This window comes from Puma concolor, chromosome D1, assembly GCF_028749965.1.
Source record: "Puma concolor isolate L17-30 chromosome D1, mPumCon1.1.hap2, whole genome shotgun sequence".
NCBI classification, from domain to species: Eukaryota; Metazoa; Chordata; class Mammalia; order Carnivora; family Felidae; genus Puma; species Puma concolor.
Window position 1 is genome coordinate 58313240 of NC_141676.1, and position 19556 is coordinate 58332795.

The 19556-nt window shown below is 38.3% G+C and overlaps 1 protein-coding gene across 11 annotated transcripts in view; it reads right to left on the reverse strand.

Annotated features, from left to right (window-relative positions):
* The window catches only part of C2CD3 (C2 domain containing 3 centriole elongation regulator), a 146983-nt gene that overhangs the window by 22389 nt on the left and 105038 nt on the right, over positions 1–19556 (reverse strand). For all 11 annotated transcript variants that reach the window (XM_086678279.1, XM_086678277.1, XM_086678282.1 and 8 more), the window contains 3 exons: positions 18309–18442; positions 7656–7820; positions 2447–2664 (listed from right to left, as the gene is read on the reverse strand). In XM_086678279.1, the coding sequence (XP_086534405.1) occupies positions 2447–2664; positions 7656–7820; positions 18309–18442 (517 nt within the window). The remainder of the gene's footprint in view (positions 1–2446; positions 2665–7655; positions 7821–18308; positions 18443–19556) is intronic.

Below are 19556 nucleotides of genomic sequence, written 5' to 3' on the forward strand. Positions count from 1 at the left end.
CACATATATAAACAACAAATGGAAACTACCAGTAATTTCAAATTGTTTTTGTGATTAAATGGGAGGGAATAAGTTAATAAATAGAACTACTAAATGGTTTGTTTACATTATTATTTAAGAAGAGAATGTTAGGAATTGGGAGGCAGATTTGACTCTCGGGGTGTGGGGTCACATCTCCCTCATAGCACCTGATGGGAGTGCTCAGCCTATGGGAGGTGCTGGCTAAATTTAATACATTATCAATTTTCATGTCTTAAAGGGAGTGAGTAGATGTATGAAAATGGAACATCTCTACCTGCAAACAGGAACAGGAACCAGGAAGGTTAGTCAATCCTGATCCCTTGGCCTGAACTATCCTTTCTGTCTTGGAGGTGTCTTTCTGCTTTTTACATACCAGTCCATCCTTCAAGGCCCTGCTCTACTGCATCTCCTCTGGGAAGCCTTCCTAGGTGCACCAGCTGGATGGGATGGCTATACAGCTTTGTTCTATAAGGAAGCATTTAAGATGCTATTGTGTATGTTTCCCCATCAGATTGTGAGCTTCTTAAAGGCACAGACCACATATCTGATTCATGTTGCATTTTTAGAGTCCAGCAAAGGACCTGGCACACAGATGTGGCATAAATGAGACCCCCTCCTCCCCATCAGTAACTCACTCTCAAGATTCACTGGTACCTACTTGTGTAATGACTTCTTCCAAAGTGTACTAAGACACGATGGAGGCTGGGGAAGTTTATTTTTTTAAATTGCTTTCTTTGAGGGGTGCCTGGGTTGGCTGAGTCAGTTGAGCGTCCGATTTCGGCTCAGGACATGATCTCGCAGTTCACAAGTTCAAGCCCTGCATTGGGCTTGAAGCCTGCTTTGGATTCTGTGTCTCCCTCTCTCTCTCTGCCCCTCCCCCACTCATGCTCTGTCTCTCTCTCTCTCTCTCTCTCTCTCTCACAAATAAATTTTAAAAAACATAAAAAAAATTTTTTTAAATTGTTTTCTTCGATCTAGTCCTCTCTCCCTTTCAAAATTCATCCTCTCCTTATAAAAGTCAGTTCTCCTTCTGTCATCACCTTGCTTAGAACTCCCCATTTTCTTCCAGGATAAAGATTAAACTCCCAAACTTGGCTTCAAGGTCCTCCAGCTTCAATCCTCATTTCTCTTCTCTCTCCTCTTTTAATATACCCATTTAAAGAGGTTCTCTCTATGCTCTCACCTCTACCCCAAACAAGCCTCCATTCTGCTCTTATCCTTTCTTTCTGGGGGACAGTTTCTTCAGTTGACTATAGAATGTATACTTGATGAAAGCAAAGATAATGCTTGTCTTGTCCATCTTCCTGGAACCAGTAACATAGTGGTACCTGGCAGAGTTTGTGCTCAATAAATAGATGACTGAATATTTCCAAGCAAATGGAAGCCAAATATAGCATGTACTTTGGAAACCCTGGCTACTGACAGGTTAGCTATCTGGGAAAGAGGGTAGGAAGAAGGTTTGTACTTCATATCAGTCATGAGTGGCTTCTTTCCACTTTAAACAGAGAAAATTAAACTTATTCATCCCGGTGTACAATATACATATTTTACTTCAGCAAAAATGACACCAAATGATGGCTAAAGGTACTGATCTGATTTCTCACAATTCCCCAAACTGTGCCTGATATATAAGTTCCCAGGCCTTAACCCAGCATTCTAATTCAATAGAATGGAAGAAGACCCAGGAATTTGTATTTCAGAATAAGCACCCCAGGTGATTCTTATGCTTAGGCACCTTTGAGAAATACTTGTTCTATAGTAGTCTCTGTCTGGGCTGCACAGTAGAATTACCTGGGCAGTTATGAAAAACACTGATGCCTGGGTCTGCACCCTCAAAGATCCTGTTGTAACTGACCTATGGTGCAGCCTGGGCATCTGGATCTTGAAAAGCTCCCTCAAGAATTCTAATAGGCAGCCAGAGTGAGGACCACCACTTTAAGGGGTGTTTCAAAGGGTTGACTATGGACCACCAATATCTAGAATCATCTGAGGTACCTGCTAAAAATGCAGGCTTCTGGCCTCTGAGAACTAGAATTTTAAATATGTCTATAGTTGACTTTTTCCTGAAAGTAGAGTGGCACAAGTTCAAGAACTGCTACTAAAGAGCTCACCTAATCCACTCTCATCTTGTTTTGACTAGGGAATCCTCAAGAAGGGAAAAGGTATGCTGAGTCAAATCGTAAGTCTGGGCAAAAACCTACCAAGAACCTGACCTGGGTCTCTGGCCTCTCAGTCCAATGTGCTTCCCACTTCACAATTTCCTGTGCCATGCTTTTAAATCTCTCCTTTCAAAAGGAAGACAGTAAATAAATAATATAGTGAAAGCTGTTGGTCTCTCATTTGTCATAGGGGCTTGCCTGAGGGATGTTTTTTGAATAGCACCCAGTGACCATAACTCCTCAACAAGAGGGGCCCTGAGCCATACCTGTGATTAAGGAGCTGACTTGCAACACCAGGTTATTGGATTTCTCCAGAAGGCACTGGCTGTCAGGGTCTAGGCTGCTAGCTCCGGGCCCAGGATGGTCCCTATGAGTCTCCTGGGACTGCGTGACGGCAGGAGGCTGAGGACTGAGGGGAAGTAAAGGCTTGGTGAGCTTCTGACTGAAGTACCGTTGGATCTGATCTAGCTCACTCAGATTCCTCCTGTCAAAAAAAAAAAAGAAAGGGAGAACAGGACAAGCATCTTTTATGTTCCTCTTAGACTATGATCTGGCTACTGGGGGCAACTTTCCACTCCTTATGTCTAGCTAATGAGATTCCTCTTCTATGTCCAGGAAAAATCTCCCCTCCTGTAGGGAACCATTCTTGACTACCATTCCTATCTAGTCTTCACATCCTCTTACTCTGACAGACTAAGGCCTTACTCTGGACTAACACTGACCTTTGCTACCTCACAGTCATTCTTCACTTGATCTAAGCCAAAAGGCCGAGAAGCAATTACCTCACAATCATTCTTGATCTTTCAAGTAAGTGATTTCTTGAAGCAAGCCTTCTCTGAGCCTCTAAATTGGTTTAAGAGGTCTTCCTTTATGCCTCACAGTTCTGTACTCTTCAATCACATCATTTGTTTCACATCTCTTTCCTCTGATGTACTGTGAGCTCTGTGCTGATTCCTTTATATCTATTGTACCCAGCATAGTGCTTGTCACAAAATAAATGCTGAATGGATAATGAATAAATGACTTAAAAAAAAAAATCTGTTCAAAAACTTTGAATGGGGCCACATTCATTCTTACCATTCTCTAGAACTCAGGACTCCAAATCTTGTGCTTTCTCCATAATAGATGGGCCCTGTCCCAACTAGGTTCATTTCTGCCTCATACCTCTGAATGCTGGAGCCTGAGTTCAAGCTACTCCCCTTGCTCTGTCCCTATACTATTTTAACTTTTTTTTTTTTTTTTTTGAGAGAGCACAAGCAGGGGAGAGGGGCAGAGGGAGAGAAGGAGAATTTTTTTTTTTTAATGTTTACTTATTTTTGAGAGAGAGAGAGAGAGAGAGAGAGAGATGAGAGAGAGACAGAGCATGAACGGGGGAGGGGCAGAGAGAGAGGGAGACATAGAATCCGAAGAAGGCTCTCTAGGCTCCGAGCTGTCAGCACAGAGCCCGACGCGGGGCTCGAACTCAGAGACTGCGAGATCATGGCCTGAGCCGAAGTCTGACACTTAACCGACTCAGCCACCCAGGTGCCTCGAGAGAAGGACAATCTTAAGCAGGCTCCACACTCAGCATGGAGCCTGACGTGGCGCTCTATCTCATGACCCTGGGATCATGACCTGAGCTGAAATTAAGAGTCAGATGCTCAACCAACTAAGCCACCGAGGTGCCCCCCCACCTGAGTTTTCTTATCATGTATTAGTTTCCCAAACTAGGCCATGAGCATTTGGTAACAGAAGATAATATCTCAACCTTCTTTATTTCTCTGGTACACTCAATGTGCCTGGTATAATTGGCACTACATAGACACTAAATACCTGTGAAGTAAATTGAAAGTCGTTTTATGCTTTTGTTAGGAACAGTCTGCTGTGTTCTACCATCAAATCCAAATTAAATGAGAGAATACAAAGCTGATCCTTAATCTGTCATTAGAAGCCACGACTCTCTCAAATCACAGTGGATTTACGGACTTCAAGCTGTATTACAAAGCTGTAATCATCAAGACAGTATGGTCCTGGCACAAGAAAAGACACTCAGATCAATGGAACAAAATAGAGAACCCAGAAATGGACCCACAAATATATGGCCAACTAATCTTTGACAAAGCAGGAAAGAATATTCAATAGAATAAAGACAGTCTTTTCAGCAAGTGGTGCTAAGAAAACTGGACAGCGACATGCAGAAAAATGAACCTGGATCACTTTCTCACACCATACACAAAAATAAACTCAAAATGGATGAAAGACCTAAATGTAAGACAGGAAGCCATCAAAATCCTTGAGGAGAAAGCAGGCAAAACCTCTCTGACCTCGGCTGCAGCAACTTCCTACTCAACATGTCTCCAGAGGCAAGGGAAACAAAAGCAAAAATGAACTATTGAGACCTCATCAAAATAAAAAGCTTCTGCATAGCGAAGGAAACAATCAGCAAAACTAAAAGGCAACCAACAGAATGGGAGAAGATATTTGCAAATGACATATCAGATAAAGCGTTAGTATCCAAAATCTATAGGAAACTTATCAAACTTAACATCCCAAACCCAAATAATCCAGTGAAGAAATGGGCAAAAGACATGAATAGACACTTCTCCAAAGAAGACATCCAGATGGCCAACCAACACATGAAAAAATGCTCAACATCACTCATCACCAGGGAAATACAAATCAAAACCACACTGGGATACCACCTCACAACCGTCAGAATGGCTAACATTAACAACTCAGGCAACAACAGATGTTGGCGAGGATGCAGAGACAGAGGATCTCTTTTGCACTGCTGGTGGGAATGCAAACTGGTGCAGCCACTCTGGAAAACAGTATGGAGGTTCCTCAAAAAATTAGAAATAGAACTACCCTACAACCCAGTAATTGCACTACTAGGTATTTATCCAAGGGATACAGGTATGCTGTTTCAAAGGGGCATATGCACTCCAATGTTTACGGCAGCACTATCAACAACAGCCAAATTATGGAAAGAACCCAAATGTCCATCAACAGGTGAATGGATAAAGAAGATGTGTGTATATATATAAATACACACACACACACACACACACACACACACACACACACACACACAATGGAGTATTACTCAGCAATCAAAAAGAATGAAATCTTGCCATTTGCAACTACATAGATGGAACTAGAGGGTATTATATAAGCTAAGCGAAATTAGAGAAAGACAAATGTCACATGACTTCACTCATGTGAGGACTTTAAGATACAAAACAGATGAACATAAGGGAAGGGAAGCAAAAATAATAAAAAAACAGGGAGGGGGAGAAACATAAGAGACTCTTAAATATGGAGAATAAACAGAGGGTACTGGAGGGGGGATGGGCTAAATGGTTAGGGGGCATTAGGGAATCTACTCCCGAAATCATTGTTGCACTATATGCTAACTAACTTGGATGTAAATTAAAAAAATAAATAAAATTAAAAAATCACAGTGGTTTACTTAGGTGTCTACATTTGGGTGTCTGCCACTTGCCACTTGTAGCAGGAAAATGCAAACAAATGTTAACTGGGTGAAGCTTTAAAGAAAATGTGCAAACCCAACTGATCTTGTCAGAGGTTCTGGGTATAGAACCTACTAATACTAAGCTGTAATTTTCTTATCTGTGAAAAAGGTTTATTAATATTTGCTCTGCAGACCTCATAGGATTGCTGTGACTCAAAAGAAGCACTGTTTTAGGGCTCTGTGAATCTAAGGAAGTAATAATGCAAAGTCGCTATTTTGTTTCATCTCCATTTTTAGAGAATTCATCTACTAGCCGTTTTCAAAACCTGGTTCTAGATCTAGCAGCATTAGCATCATCTGAGAACTTCTTAGAAATGCCAATTCTCAGGCCCTATCCTAGACCTATTGAATTAGGAACTGTATGGGTGGGTAGAACAACTGCTGTTTTAACAAGTTGTTCACGTGATTCTGACACACACTAACTTTTGAGAACCACTGTTCTAGGGCAGTGGTTTATAGCCTGGTAATTTGGCCCCAAGAACACATTTGGCAATGTGTGAAGACATTTTTGGTTGTCACAATCGGGGCAGGAGAGCTACTAGTATCTAGTAGATAGAGGCCAAGGATGCTGCTAAATTCTTACAATGTGTAAGACAGCAAGATATCTGGCCCAAATGTCAATAGCGCTGACACTGAGAGAACTGCACGAGAGTTTCTTTTTCTCTTTCTTGGTAGATTCTAAAATATGTTATGTGAGTGACCCAACAAAATGCAGCCACACTGTTAATGGTTTTACTTAAATAGCCTCCAGTCTCTAGCTGAGAATCTAAAATGAGAATCTGAACATACCACTTCCTTATAATACAAAAATTTGAACAATTTCCCATAGTCTATAGTATAACTGTTCAATTCTTTTTAACCTATGTTCCACCAATCAAAAATATTTTGCCAATTCTTTTCTGAGTTTGCTTTAAGAAACCAAATAATTTAAAAAAAATTTTTTTAGCTTTTTCCAAATATAAAATCTTTCAAGTATTTTTTCCTCAAATTTTATTCACTCTCTTCCTCCATTCCCCATCACTTTCCACTTGAGGATCATTTGTTCTAAAACTCCAAACTCAAGCTGACATTCAAGGCCCTTCAAGATGGTGCTACAGAACTTTCCTTGCTCTTTACATCTTAGGCTCAGCTGTATCCTAACTGTACTGCTGGTATTTCTCCAAACGTGACTTGCTGTTTCAAGCCTCTGGGTCTCAGTGTGTTTTCTGCATAGAATGTCCTTCACATTTGTTGACCTTCTCCTTCAAAGACTAGTTCAAGTGTGACTTCTTTAAATATTCCCAAAACCAATTTAGAATGTTACTCATTCCTCCATCTACCCTTGGCCAGAAAACCTGCAGCTCTTATCACACATCATTATAATTATCTGGCAACAGACTATCTCCTTCCTTTTCTGGGAATGGCAGAGCCAGGACTGGAAGTCAAGGCTGTTGGACTCTGAAGCCAAGACCTTTTCACAGGACCACACTTCTTACTAGATAACCCAGGTGCTGATTCAGATGATCTATAATGGCCCTTTCAATTCTCACAGTGCTTCTGTGGCTCAGATGCTGACTGAATTAACAAAGAGGGAAGCATTAACAGGACAGATGGTGATCTGGATGAATTCAGTGGTTGTGAGGAGGACAGTGGGCAGGATGAGGGTCTATAAATTGTAAAGTAGATATGAAGCTGTATAATTATTAGCTTTGGTGAATAATCTAAAGTTCCTGTATTAGTGGAAATAATATAATAGTATAGAGCCGGTGAAGGAATGGAAGGCCCCAAGTAGAGACAGATTTATCTATGAAGAATCTTGAGAGGATCCAGGGTCCAATGCAACACTAACACAGACAAAGTCCCCTCCTACACCTCCCAGGGCAGTGGTAGCTGACAGAACAGCAGTATTGCAGGTTGCCATAGCCCATTTACCTTGTGCTTTACTATGGTTTCTTGTGTCTTTTCTAAGCAAAGGGTCTTACCTGAGAGAAGTCAGAATGGAAGTGTGGGAGGAGGACAAAGGCAATGTGGTCAGTTTGTCATCATGTGGCAAAACTGCCTCTCCCTGCTGCAGGGATTCATGAAATCGGCGGATGTTCTGTACATGCTCTTCATGGCGTGATGCCTGACTTCTTGCAGTACTGCTTCTGTCAGGAATAAATGGGGCCAAAATAAATTCCCAACCGATGAGAAAACTAATGTGACAATCAACAAATAACCCTCCTACAATGGTATTGCAAATCCATCCCCATTACCACAGTCCTGGCTTCAGTAATTCTTGCTTAGATGACAACTATCTTCCAAATAATCTTGCCTTCAGTCTTAACCACTCTCCTTTATTATTTTTTCCCTCTCTTTTCAAATGTGAATTCCAGTGTAGTTAACATATAGTGTTATATTAGTTTCAGGTGTAAAATATAGTGATTCAACAATTCCATATTCAGTCCTCATCAAGTTACATGTATTCTTTTTTTTTTTTTTATTACAGAGAGAGAGAGCGAGCGAGCAGGGGAGGGACAGAGAAAGAGGGAGAGAGAGAAGCCCAAGCAGGCTCTGTACTGTCAGCGTGCAGCCTGATGTAAGGCTTGATCTCACAAACCGTGAGATCATGACCTGAGCTGAAATCAAGAGTCAGATGCTTAACAGACTGAGCCACCCAGGCACCCCAAGAGTGTACTCTTAATCCCTTCACGTATTTTACCCATCCCCCTTACCTCTCCTCTGGTAACCATTTGTTTGTTCTCTATGGTTAAGAGTCTGTTTCTTGGTTTGTCTCTCTTTTTTTTCCTCTTTGTTCATTTGTTTTGTTTCTTAAAGTCCACATAGGAGTGAAATCATACAGTATTTGTCTTTCTCTGATGGACTTATTTTGCTTACCATCATACGCTCTAGATCCATCCATGTTATTGCAAATGGCAAGGTTTTGTTCTTTTTAAAAATATTTTTTAATGTTTATTTATTTTGAGAGAGAGAGTGCAAACAGGGAAGGGGCAGAGAGAGAGGGACAGAGAGAATCCCAAGTATGCTCCGCACTGTCAGCACAGAGCCCAATGGGGGGCTCAATCCCACCAACTGCAAGATCATGACCTGAACTGAAACCAAGAGTCGGATGCTTAACTGACTGAGCCGCCCAGACACCCCAAGATTTCATTCTTTTTAATAGCTGGATAATATTCCATTACACACGCGCATGCGCGTGCACGCGCACACACACACACACACACACACACACATCACATCTTCTTTATCCATTCATCTATCAGTGGACACCTGGGCTGTTTCCATAGTTTGCCTATTGTAAATAATGCTGCAATAAACACAAGGGTGCATTTGCCCTTTGAATTAGTGCTTTTGTATTTTCTGGGTAAATATCCAGTAGTGTCATTCCTCTACGTAGGATAGTTCTATTTTTAACTTGTGAGGAGACTTCATACTATTTTCCAGTGGCTGAACCAGTTTGCATTCCCACTGACAGTGCACAAGTGTTCCTTTTTCTCCACATCCTTGCCAATACTTATTTCTTGTGCTGTTGAGTTTAGCCATTTGGACAGGTGTGAGATGATATCTCATTATGGTTTTGATTGCATTTCACCAGTGATGAATGATGTTGAATATCTTTTCATGTATCTCTTGGCCATTTGTAAGTCTTCTGTGGAGAAATGTCTGTTCATGTCTTCTGCCCATTTTTAAATTGGAGTATTTGTTTCTTGTGTGTTGAGTTGTAAAAATTCTTTATATATTTTTGATATTAACCCTTCACTGAATATGTCATTTACAAATGTCTTGTCCCATTCAGTAGGTTGTCTTTTAGTTTTGTTGGTTGTTTACTTTGCTGTGCAGAAGCTTTTATTTTGATATAGTCCCAATAGTTTATTTTTGCTTTTGTTTCCCTTGCCTAAGTGAACACATATGGAAAGATGTTGCTATGGCCGATGTCAGAGAGTTACTGCCTATGCTCTCTTCAAGGACTTTTATGGTTTCAAGTCTCACATTTAGGTCCTTAATCCATTTTAAGTTTATTTTTGTGTATGGTGTAAGAAAGTGGTCCAGGTACATTCTTTTGTGTGTTACTGTCCAGTTTTCCCAACACAATTTGTTGAAAAGACTGTCTTTTTCCCATTGCATTCTTTGTTGAAGATTAACTGACCAGCTAATTATGGGTTTATTTCTGGGGTTTCTATTCTTTTCCATGGACTTATGTGTCTATTTTTGTGCCTGTACCATACTGTTTTGATTACTATAGCTTTGTAATATAACTTGAGGTCCAGAATTGTGATTCCCTCCAACTTTGCTTTTCTTTTTTCAAGATTGCTTTGGTTATTTAGGGTCTTTTCTGGTTCCATACAAATTTTAGGACTGTTTATTCTAGCTCTGTGAAAAAATGCTGTTGGTATTTTGATAGGGATTGCATTAAATATGTAGATTGCTTTGTGGAATATAAACATTTTAACAATATTTTTCTTCTGATCTATGGGCATGGGATGTCTTTTCATTTCTTTGTGTTATCTAAAATTTCTTTCATCAATATTTTATAGTTTTCAGAGTACAGGTCCTTTCACCCCTTTGGTTAGATTTATTTCTAAGTATTTTACTATTTCTAAGTATTTACTGTTTTGCATTTGTAAATGGGATGGTTTTCTTTTTTATTTTGTTTTCTTAATTACTCTTTCTGCTGCTTCATTTTTAGTGTATAGAAATGCAGTGGATTTCTGTATGTTGATTTTGTATCCCATGACCTTATTGTATTCCTTTATCAGTTCTAGTAGTTTTTTGGTGGACTCTTTAGGTTTTTTTTTTTTTTTTTGTCATCTGCAAATAGTGAAAGTTTTACTTCTTCCTTACCAATTTGGATGCTTTTCATTTCTTTTTCTTTATTTCTGACTGCTGTGCCTAGGACTTCCAGTTCTATATCGAATAAAAATGGTGAGAGTGGACATCCTGTCTTGTTCCTGATCTGAGGGAGAGAGTTCTCAGTTTTTCCTTGCTTTGAGTATGTTAGCTGTGGGTTTTCCATATGAGGCCTTTATTATGTTGAACTATGTTCCTTGTAAACCCACTCTGTTGAGGGTTTTTATCATGAATGGATGTTGTATTTTGTCAAATGCTTTTTCTGCATCTATTGAAATGACTATATGATTTTTATCCGTTCTCTTACTGATGCGGTGTATCATGTTGATTGATTTGCAATTATTGAACCACCCTTGTATTCTGGGAATAAATCCCAGTTGATCATGGTAAATGCTTTTGTAAATGTATTGTTAGATTCTGTTTCTAAATATTAAGAATTTTTGTATCTCTTTTTTTGTAGTGTCTTTATCTGGTTTTGGTATCAGGGTAATACTGGTCTCATAACATGAATTTGGAAGTTTTCCTTCCTCTTCTATTCTTTGGAATAATTTGAGAAGAATAGCTTTTTTAAATGTTTAGTAGAATTCACCTGTGAAACTGTCTGGTCCTGCCTGGACTTTTGTTTGCTGGGAGATTGCTGATTATCCATTCAATTTCCTTGTTGGTAATTGGTCTGTTCAAATTTTGTTTCATCTTGATTCAGTTTTGATAGGTGACATGTTTCTAGGAATTTATCCATTTCTTCCAGGTTGTCCAATTTGTTGGAATATAATTTTTCATAATATTTTCTTACAATTGTTTTTATTTCTGTGGTGTTGGTTATTTCTCTTTTATTTGTGATATTGTTTATTTGAATCCTTCCTTTCTCTTTTTTTGATGAATCTGGTTAGAAGTTTATTAATTTTGTTGATTTTTTCAAAGAACTGGCTCTTGGTTTCATTCATCTGTTTACTGTTTTTTTAGTTTCTATATCATTTATTTTTGCTCTAGTCTTTATTATTTCCTTCCTTCTCCTGGTTTTGGTTTCTTCTTTGTTTGTTTGTTGTTGTTCTTTTTCTAGCTCTTGTAGGTGTAAGATTAGGTTGTTTGAGATTTTTCTTCCTTTTTGAGGTAGACCCGTGTTACTATAAATTTCCCTCTTAGAACTGCTTTTGCTGCATCCCAAAGATTTTGGACCATTTGTGTTTTAATTTTATTTCTTTCTGTGTAATTTTTTATTTCTTCTTTGATTTCTTGGTTGACTCATTCATTTTTCAGTAGCGTTATTTCCATGTATTTTCACTCTTTCTAGATTTTTTCCTGTGGTTGACTTCTAGTTTCATAATGTTGTGGTTGGAAAAAATATATGTTATGACTTTGATCTCTTTAAATTTGTTGAGACTTGTTTTGTGGCCTAATATATGATCTATCTGGAGAATGTTCCATGTTCACTTGATAAGAATGTGTATTCCAGAGTAGATCAGTATGGAGGCTCCTCAAAAAAGTAAAATAGAACTACCCTATGACCCAGCAATTGCACTACTAGTTATTTATCCAGAGGATACAAAAATACAGATTTAAAGGGGTACATGCACCCTGATGTTTATAGCAGCATTATCAACAAAAGCCAAACTATGGAAAGAGAGCCTAAATGTCTATTTACTGATGAATGGATAAAGAAGATGTGGTATATTCACACAATGACTATTACTCAGCCATCAAAAAGAATAAAATCTTGTCATTTGCAACGACCACAGATGGAGCTATGGTGTATTATGCTAAGCAAAATAAGTCAAACACAAATACTATATGATTTCCCTCATATGTGAAATTGAGGAAACACAAGAGGTGAACATACAGGAGGGGGAGAAAAAAAGAGAGGGAAACAAACCATAAGAGACTCTTAACTGTAGAGAACAAACTGAGGGTTGATGGAGGGAGGTGCGTGGGGGATGGGCTAAATTGGTGATGGGTATAATGGAGGGCACTTGTTATGATGAGCACTGGGTGTTACATGTAAGTGATGAATCACTAAATTCTACTCCTGAAACCAATATTACACTATATGTTAACTAACTAGAATTTAAATAATTTGAAAAAAATGGAGTACTTTAAATAAATGACATTTTACAATATTTTATATGAACAAATCTTTTCCTAGTAGTTTCCCTTTTTTCAAGGTTCTACATTTTTTCTTTTACTTTTTAAAATAAAACATGTAAGGGGCGCCTGGGTGGCTCAGTCGGCTAAGCGTCCAACTTCGACTCAGGTCATGATCTCGCGGTCCGTGAGTTCGAGCCCCGCGTCGGGCTCTGTGCTAACAGCTCAGAGCCTAGAGCCTGTTTCGCATTCTGTGTCTCCCTCTCTCTCTGACCCTCCACTGTTCATGCTCTGTCTCCATCTCAAAAATAAATAAACGTTAAAAAATAAAATAAAATAAAATAAAATAAAATAAAATAAAATAAAATAAAACATGTTAACATGGAAAAAAAAAGAAAAAAAGAATGTGTATTCTGCTGTTTTATGATGGAATGTTCTGAATATATCTGTTAAATCTATCTGGCCCAGTGTGTCACTGAAAGCCACTGGTTCCTTGTTGATTTTCTGTTTATTTCCACTGACTTAAGTGTTACCCATTCTCCTTTAATAAATTGTCCACATTACAGCCTGAGTGATTTTTTTTAAAACACAGGTCTGGTAACAGTAAGAACAACACTATTTATGGAGTCCTTATTATGTGACAAGCACTGTTCTAAGCATTTGTGTACTAAACTATTTAATCACCATTGTTTCTTTCTAGCTTCGGTTTCTCTGTTTTTAATCTATAAAACAAATTTCAAATTTCTCAGCATGGTATTCAAAAACTTGACTTCGGCAATAACAATCTTCTCTTTAAGTAACAGCTTCAATGAGATAGCATTCACATCCCATACAATTTACCCAAAGTCTACAATTCAATGGTTTTTAGTATATTCACAGAGTTGTGTAAACATTGCCACAATTTTAGGATACTTTCATCACCCCCCAAAAAATTCTATACCTATACATCAGCAATCACTCCACACTTCCCCTTCTGCCCCAAACCCTCACCCAAACCTCCCAGCTCTAGGCAATTGCTAATCTACTTTCTGATTCTGTAGATTTGCCTAATCTGGAAATTCATGTAAATGGAATCATAACAACATAGTCTTTTGTGACTAGCTTCATACATTTAGCATTTTTTTAATTATTATTTTTTTAATGTTTATTTAGTTTTGAGACATACAGAGAGAGAAAGAGCCAGACAGAGTGCAATTGGGGGAGAGGCAGAAAGAGAGGGAGACAGAATCCGAAGCAGGCTCCAGGCTCTGGGCTGTAAGCACAGAGCCTGATGTGGGGCTCAAACTCACAAACCACGAGATTGTGACCTGAGCCAAAGAAGTCAGACACTCAAGTGACTGAGCTACCCAGGTGCCCCACATTTAGCATGTTTTTAAGCTTCACCCATGCTGTAGCATGTATCAGTAATTCATTCCTTCTTATGGCTGAATAATTTTCCATTATATAGAGATATCACATTTTATTCATCTACTCATCAGATGATGGACATTTTGTTTGTATTTTTTAGTTACTAGGAATAATGCTACTACTACAAACATGTACAAGTTTTTGTATGAACATATGATTTATTCTCTTGGGTATATACTTGGAAGTGGAATTATTGGATCATACGGTTACTCTATGTTTAACCTTTTAAAAGGAAGTGCCAGACCATTTTCCAAAGCAGCTGCACCATTTTAAAATCCCATCTACCATGTATGAGGGTTCCAATTTCTCCACATCCCCTCCAACATTTGTAATATTTGTCTTTTTGATTACAGTCATTGCAGTGGGTATGAAGTGGTATCTCATTATGGTTCAATTACATTTTCCTGATGGCTAATGATGTTAACCATCTTTTCATGTGTTTATTGACCCTTTGTATATGTTATTTGGACATATGTCAATTCAGACCATTTGTCCATTTTTACTTGGGTTACTTGCCATTTATTATTGAGTTGTAGGAATTCTTTATATATTCTGGTACAAATAAGTCACTTATCATATCTATGTTTTACAATTATTTTCTCCCATGCTGTTGGTGGCCCTTTCATTTTCTTGATGGTATCATTTATAGCATGAAAGTTTCTAATTTTGATGAATCCAGTGTACTTTTTCTTTTGTTGCTTCTGCTTTTGGTGTCTTATGTGAGGAATCATTGCCTAATCTAAGGTCATGAAGATTTCCTCCTATGTTTTCTTCTAAGAGTTTTATAGTTTTAGCTCTTACATTTAGACATATGATCCTTTTGGAGTTAATTTTTATATACAGTGTGAAGAAGGGGTCCAACTTCAATCCTTTGCATGTGGATATATAGTATCATTTTCTGAAGACTATTCTTTCCTCATTAAACTATCTTGGCATCTTTGACATCTTGGCATCTTTGGCACATGGGTTTATTCTGGACTGCCAATATATTCTACTGATTTAGATTTCTATCCTTATACCAGTAGCACACTGTCCTGTTTACAGTAGCTTTGTGTTAAGCTTTGAAATTAGGAATTCGTTCTTTTTCAAGACTGTTTTGCCTACTCTGTGTCCCTTGAGCTTCCATATGCATTTTAGGACTAGCTTGCCCATTTCTACGAAAAATCCAAAAGGGATTATGATAGGGAGTGTGTTGAATCTATAGATCAATTTGGGGAATACTGCCATCTTAACAATATTAAGTTTTCTAATCTGTGAACATGGGATATCCTTCCATTTATTTAGACCTTCTTTAATTTCTTTCAGTCATGTTTTGTAGTTTTCAGAGAGTAAGTTTTGCACTTAAAAAAATTTTTTTTAAATCTTTATTTATTTTTGAGAGAGAGAGAGAGAGAGAGAGAGAGAGAGAGAGAGAGAGCGTGCGTGCCGGGGAGGGGCAGAAAGGGAGGGAGACACAGAATCCAAAGCAGGCTCCAGGCTCTGAGCTGTCAGCACAGAGCCCGACATGGGGCTTGAACCCACAAACCATGAAATCATGACCTGAGCTGAAGTCGGACACTTAACTGACTGAGCCACCCAGGTTCCCCCGCACTTTTTTTGTTAAGTATTTTTATTTTTCAGTATTTTTATTTTTAAGTATTTTATTCTTTTTGATGCTATTGTAAATGGAATTGTTTTCTCAATTTCATTTTGGGTTATTCATTGTTGATGTACAGATATACAACTGATTTTTTTAAATTATTTTTTTAATGGTTATTTATTTATTTATTTTTTTGAGAGACAGAGACAGAGAGACAGAGTGAGAGCGGGGAGGGACAGAGAGAGAGGGAGACACAGAATTTAAAGCAGGCTCCAACTCGTCGTGGAGCTTTAACTCATGAACCGTGAGATCATGACCTAAGCTGAAGTCAGATGCTCAACCGACTGAGCCACCCAGGTGCCTCATATAAACAACTGATTTTGTATATTAGAATAAAAAATGTTGGTTGTGGGCACCTGGGTAGCTCAGTTGGTTAGGCATCCGACTCTTGGTTTTGGCTCAGGTCATGATCTCATGGCTTTGTGGGTTCTAGCGCCATGTTGGGATTCTCTCTCTCCCTTTCTCTCTGCGCTCCCCTACTCGTGCTGTCTCTCTCTCAAAATAAATAAATGAACTAAAAAAAAAAATAAAAATGTTGGTTGAAATTTAATATGGTAAAAATGGATAGATATAATTTACCTAAATAAACCTCTTTGAGGGGCGCCTGGGTGGCGCAGTCGGTTAAGCGTCCGACTTCAGCCAGGTCACGATCTCGCGGTCCATGAGTTCGAGCCCCGCGTCAGGCTCTGGGCTGATGGCTCAGAGCCTGGAGCCTGTTTCTGATTCTGTGTCTCCCTCTCTCTCTGTCCCTCCCCCATTCATGCTCTGTCTCTCTCTGTCCCAAAAATAAATAAACGTTGAAAAAAAAAAAAAAAATTTAAAAAAAAAAAAAAATAAAAATAAACCTCTTTGAGGTTATCACTAATTTTTAAGAGTATTAAGGGTTCTGAAGTGGAAATGTTTGAAAACTGCTTTACTAAGGTATAACTGGTATATAATGAATGTCACATATTTAAAGTATACAATATGAGGTAATTTTTTTGGGTATAATTTTTTATCATGACTGAAAAACTATTGACCAAATAACAACCCTTTATTGGAGAAGTATCAAACTGGTTATTTGGTTCAATTATAGCATAATTTCATGCCACAATATTGAGTTTTGACATATGTGTACTTCTAAGGAAACCATTACAACATAAAGATTATGAACATATCCATCACACTTAAAACTTTCCTCCTGTCCTTTATAATTCTTCCCTCTTTCTTGCTCTAGTCATCCTTTCTTGTCCCTAAATAACTACTGATTTGCTTTCTGTTGCTATAGATTAGTATGTGTTTTCTAGAATTTTATATAAATGGAATCAGATACAATGTACTAGCTTCTCAACATATTTTGAGATTCATTTTGTTGTGTATCAGTATTGCCTTTTGAAAAATTTCTTAGTAGTATTTCTTTGTATGAATATACCACAATTTGATTAGCTTTAGATGGCTGGCTGGATCAGAATATGTCATTTTGATATAGTCCTTTTGAGATGGGAACAGGGATGTTTTTATGTGGACGAAAAGCAAACCACTAGACTTAGCTTTTACAATTACTAAATAGTGTCCTCATCATTGATCTATATTCTATCCTAATACCAGTACCCTTATCCTATCCATGTCTCATGGACTGGTTATGGTCAAAGTAACACCCATAAAATAGATAACAGAAAAATTATTTAAGCCTGTGATTTAGGATTTGACAGACACATGGGATCCCTTTATATAGAGGGTAGAGGCACTCTTCATGTGGTAAGCAGGTAGAGAGAGCTACATAGCACTGAAATGGGCTTTGGTGTTAGCGAGTATCTTTCTGGAATAAAGGATCTACTCATAACTGCTACTGTAGGAATGGCTATTTTAAGGGAAGATCCCTTGTCTTATCCCTGAAGAGGGGGGACAGACACAGGAAAGACTGGTGGAGGCAGGGGGATGACAAATGCCACTAAGGCCGGGAAGGGAGTGGGGTAGAAAGCAGCAATGTTATTCCTAGACCTCGTCCTTTAAGAGAATGGAATGTGCTCTAGCCCCAATATCCATATGCATGTCCATGGTTGGCTTTGCAAAGCAATTGGATGGGCCAGTTGCTTTTTATAAAATAATTTGGTTCCTAGGTTTGGAAAGGGAAAGACCTCACACAGCTGATGACTGATTTTAGGGATAAAGGTTAAAGGCCTCTGAGGAAAAAAGAAAAGTATCCTTTCCACTGAAGCTACCTTTTGATAGCAGTAAATATTCTAGTTCCTATCTTATAAAAAATTTGTTTTCATTGGATCCTGGAATTCCTAGGGATTGTGACAGAAGATCAACAAAGCTCTTTCCCTGTCTCTAGTTTCTGACTCTGTAGATTTGCCTAATCTAGATAATTTCTGGTTTATTCCTCTAATAAAGGAAAGAGAGGGGCGCCTGGGTGGCTCAGTCAGTTAAGCATCTAACTTTGGCTGAGGTCATGATCTCACAGTTCATGGGTTCTAGCCCCATGTCGGGCTCCGTGCTGATAGTGCTGCTTGGGATTTTCTCTCTCTCTGCCCCTCCCCTGCCCATACTTTCTCTCTCTCAAAATTATATAAATTAAGAAAGAAAGAAAAGAAAAGAAATAAAGGAAAGAGAAATGACAAGCCAGTTAGCATGCTTCCAACTCTCTGACTCTATTTCTTCCCATCAAAAATTCACTCACCTCGTAGGAGAAGAGAAATCAAGTCCCCTTGATGAGGTGTGAGCAGGTTGTTCTGGGGTCCATCTTGCAACACAGCCAGGGAATGCAGCATACATACCAGAAGCAGGGAAGGAAAAGGGGCTGTGTATTGGGATCTGTAGAATCAATGAGAAAAATGGTACACTTGTCACCACAAATTCTTTTGGAACAAAGCAGTATAAATAAATTTGTAAAATTTACTGTATGTAGATAAATAGAATTTACTGAGCATTTTCAATGTTGAAGGCTGTACTAAGCAATTTACATGCATTTTCTCATTTAAGCTTCACAATAATCTTATAAGGTAGGTACTATTATTATCCCCATTTTACACACTATGCTATCAGACTGCTTTTTAGTTACTTTATCTGTTTTTATGTTCCTGCTCCCCCAGCTAGTTTGTGAACTCCTGGCTGGATATCATTGTATTTTACATGTGAGGCTGATCTGGCTGTCATATTTCTTGTCTCATGACTATCAGGGTAGGTGTGAAGAAAAGACCTTCTTATACACAAACTGTTTAACTCTGTCACTTTCTCATGCATTCATTCATATTCAATATTTACTGATGCACACTCTGCCAGACCCTGGGCCGACATCCATGATAAAAGAGGTAAAAAAAAAAAAAACCAAACAACCCTACAATCTTTGCTTTGATAGAGTTCCTCCATCTGGGACAGTCTGAAAATTCTTTCTTTTACAGTTAAACTCCCTAAAAGAGTTCTTTGTATTTGCTATTGTTGATTCCCCTCTTTCTGTTTTTTTTTAAATATAAGATAGACTAATGATTTTAATGTTAATAGAATTTTTGAAAACTTCAGCCAATATGTTTCAAACTCCACGCTACAAATAATTTTATTTAAAAATTGAGATATGGCCATTTGTGAGAACATGGAACAGAGAACAAACTGATGGTTGTTAGAGGTGAGGGAGAGGGCAAAATGGGTGAAGGGGAGTGGGAGATACAGGCTACCAGTCATAGAATGAATAAGTCACGGGAATAAAAGGCACAACATAGAGAATACAGTCAATGGTATTGTAACAACATTGTATGGTGACAGATGGTGGCTGCACTTGTGGTGAACATAGCATTATATATAAACTTGTCAAGTCATTATGCTGTATACCTGAAACTAATGTAACATTGTGTGTCAACTAAAAAAATTTTTTTAATTGAGATATAATTAATGTATTGTAAAATTCACCCTTTGAAAGTGTTCAGTTCAGTGG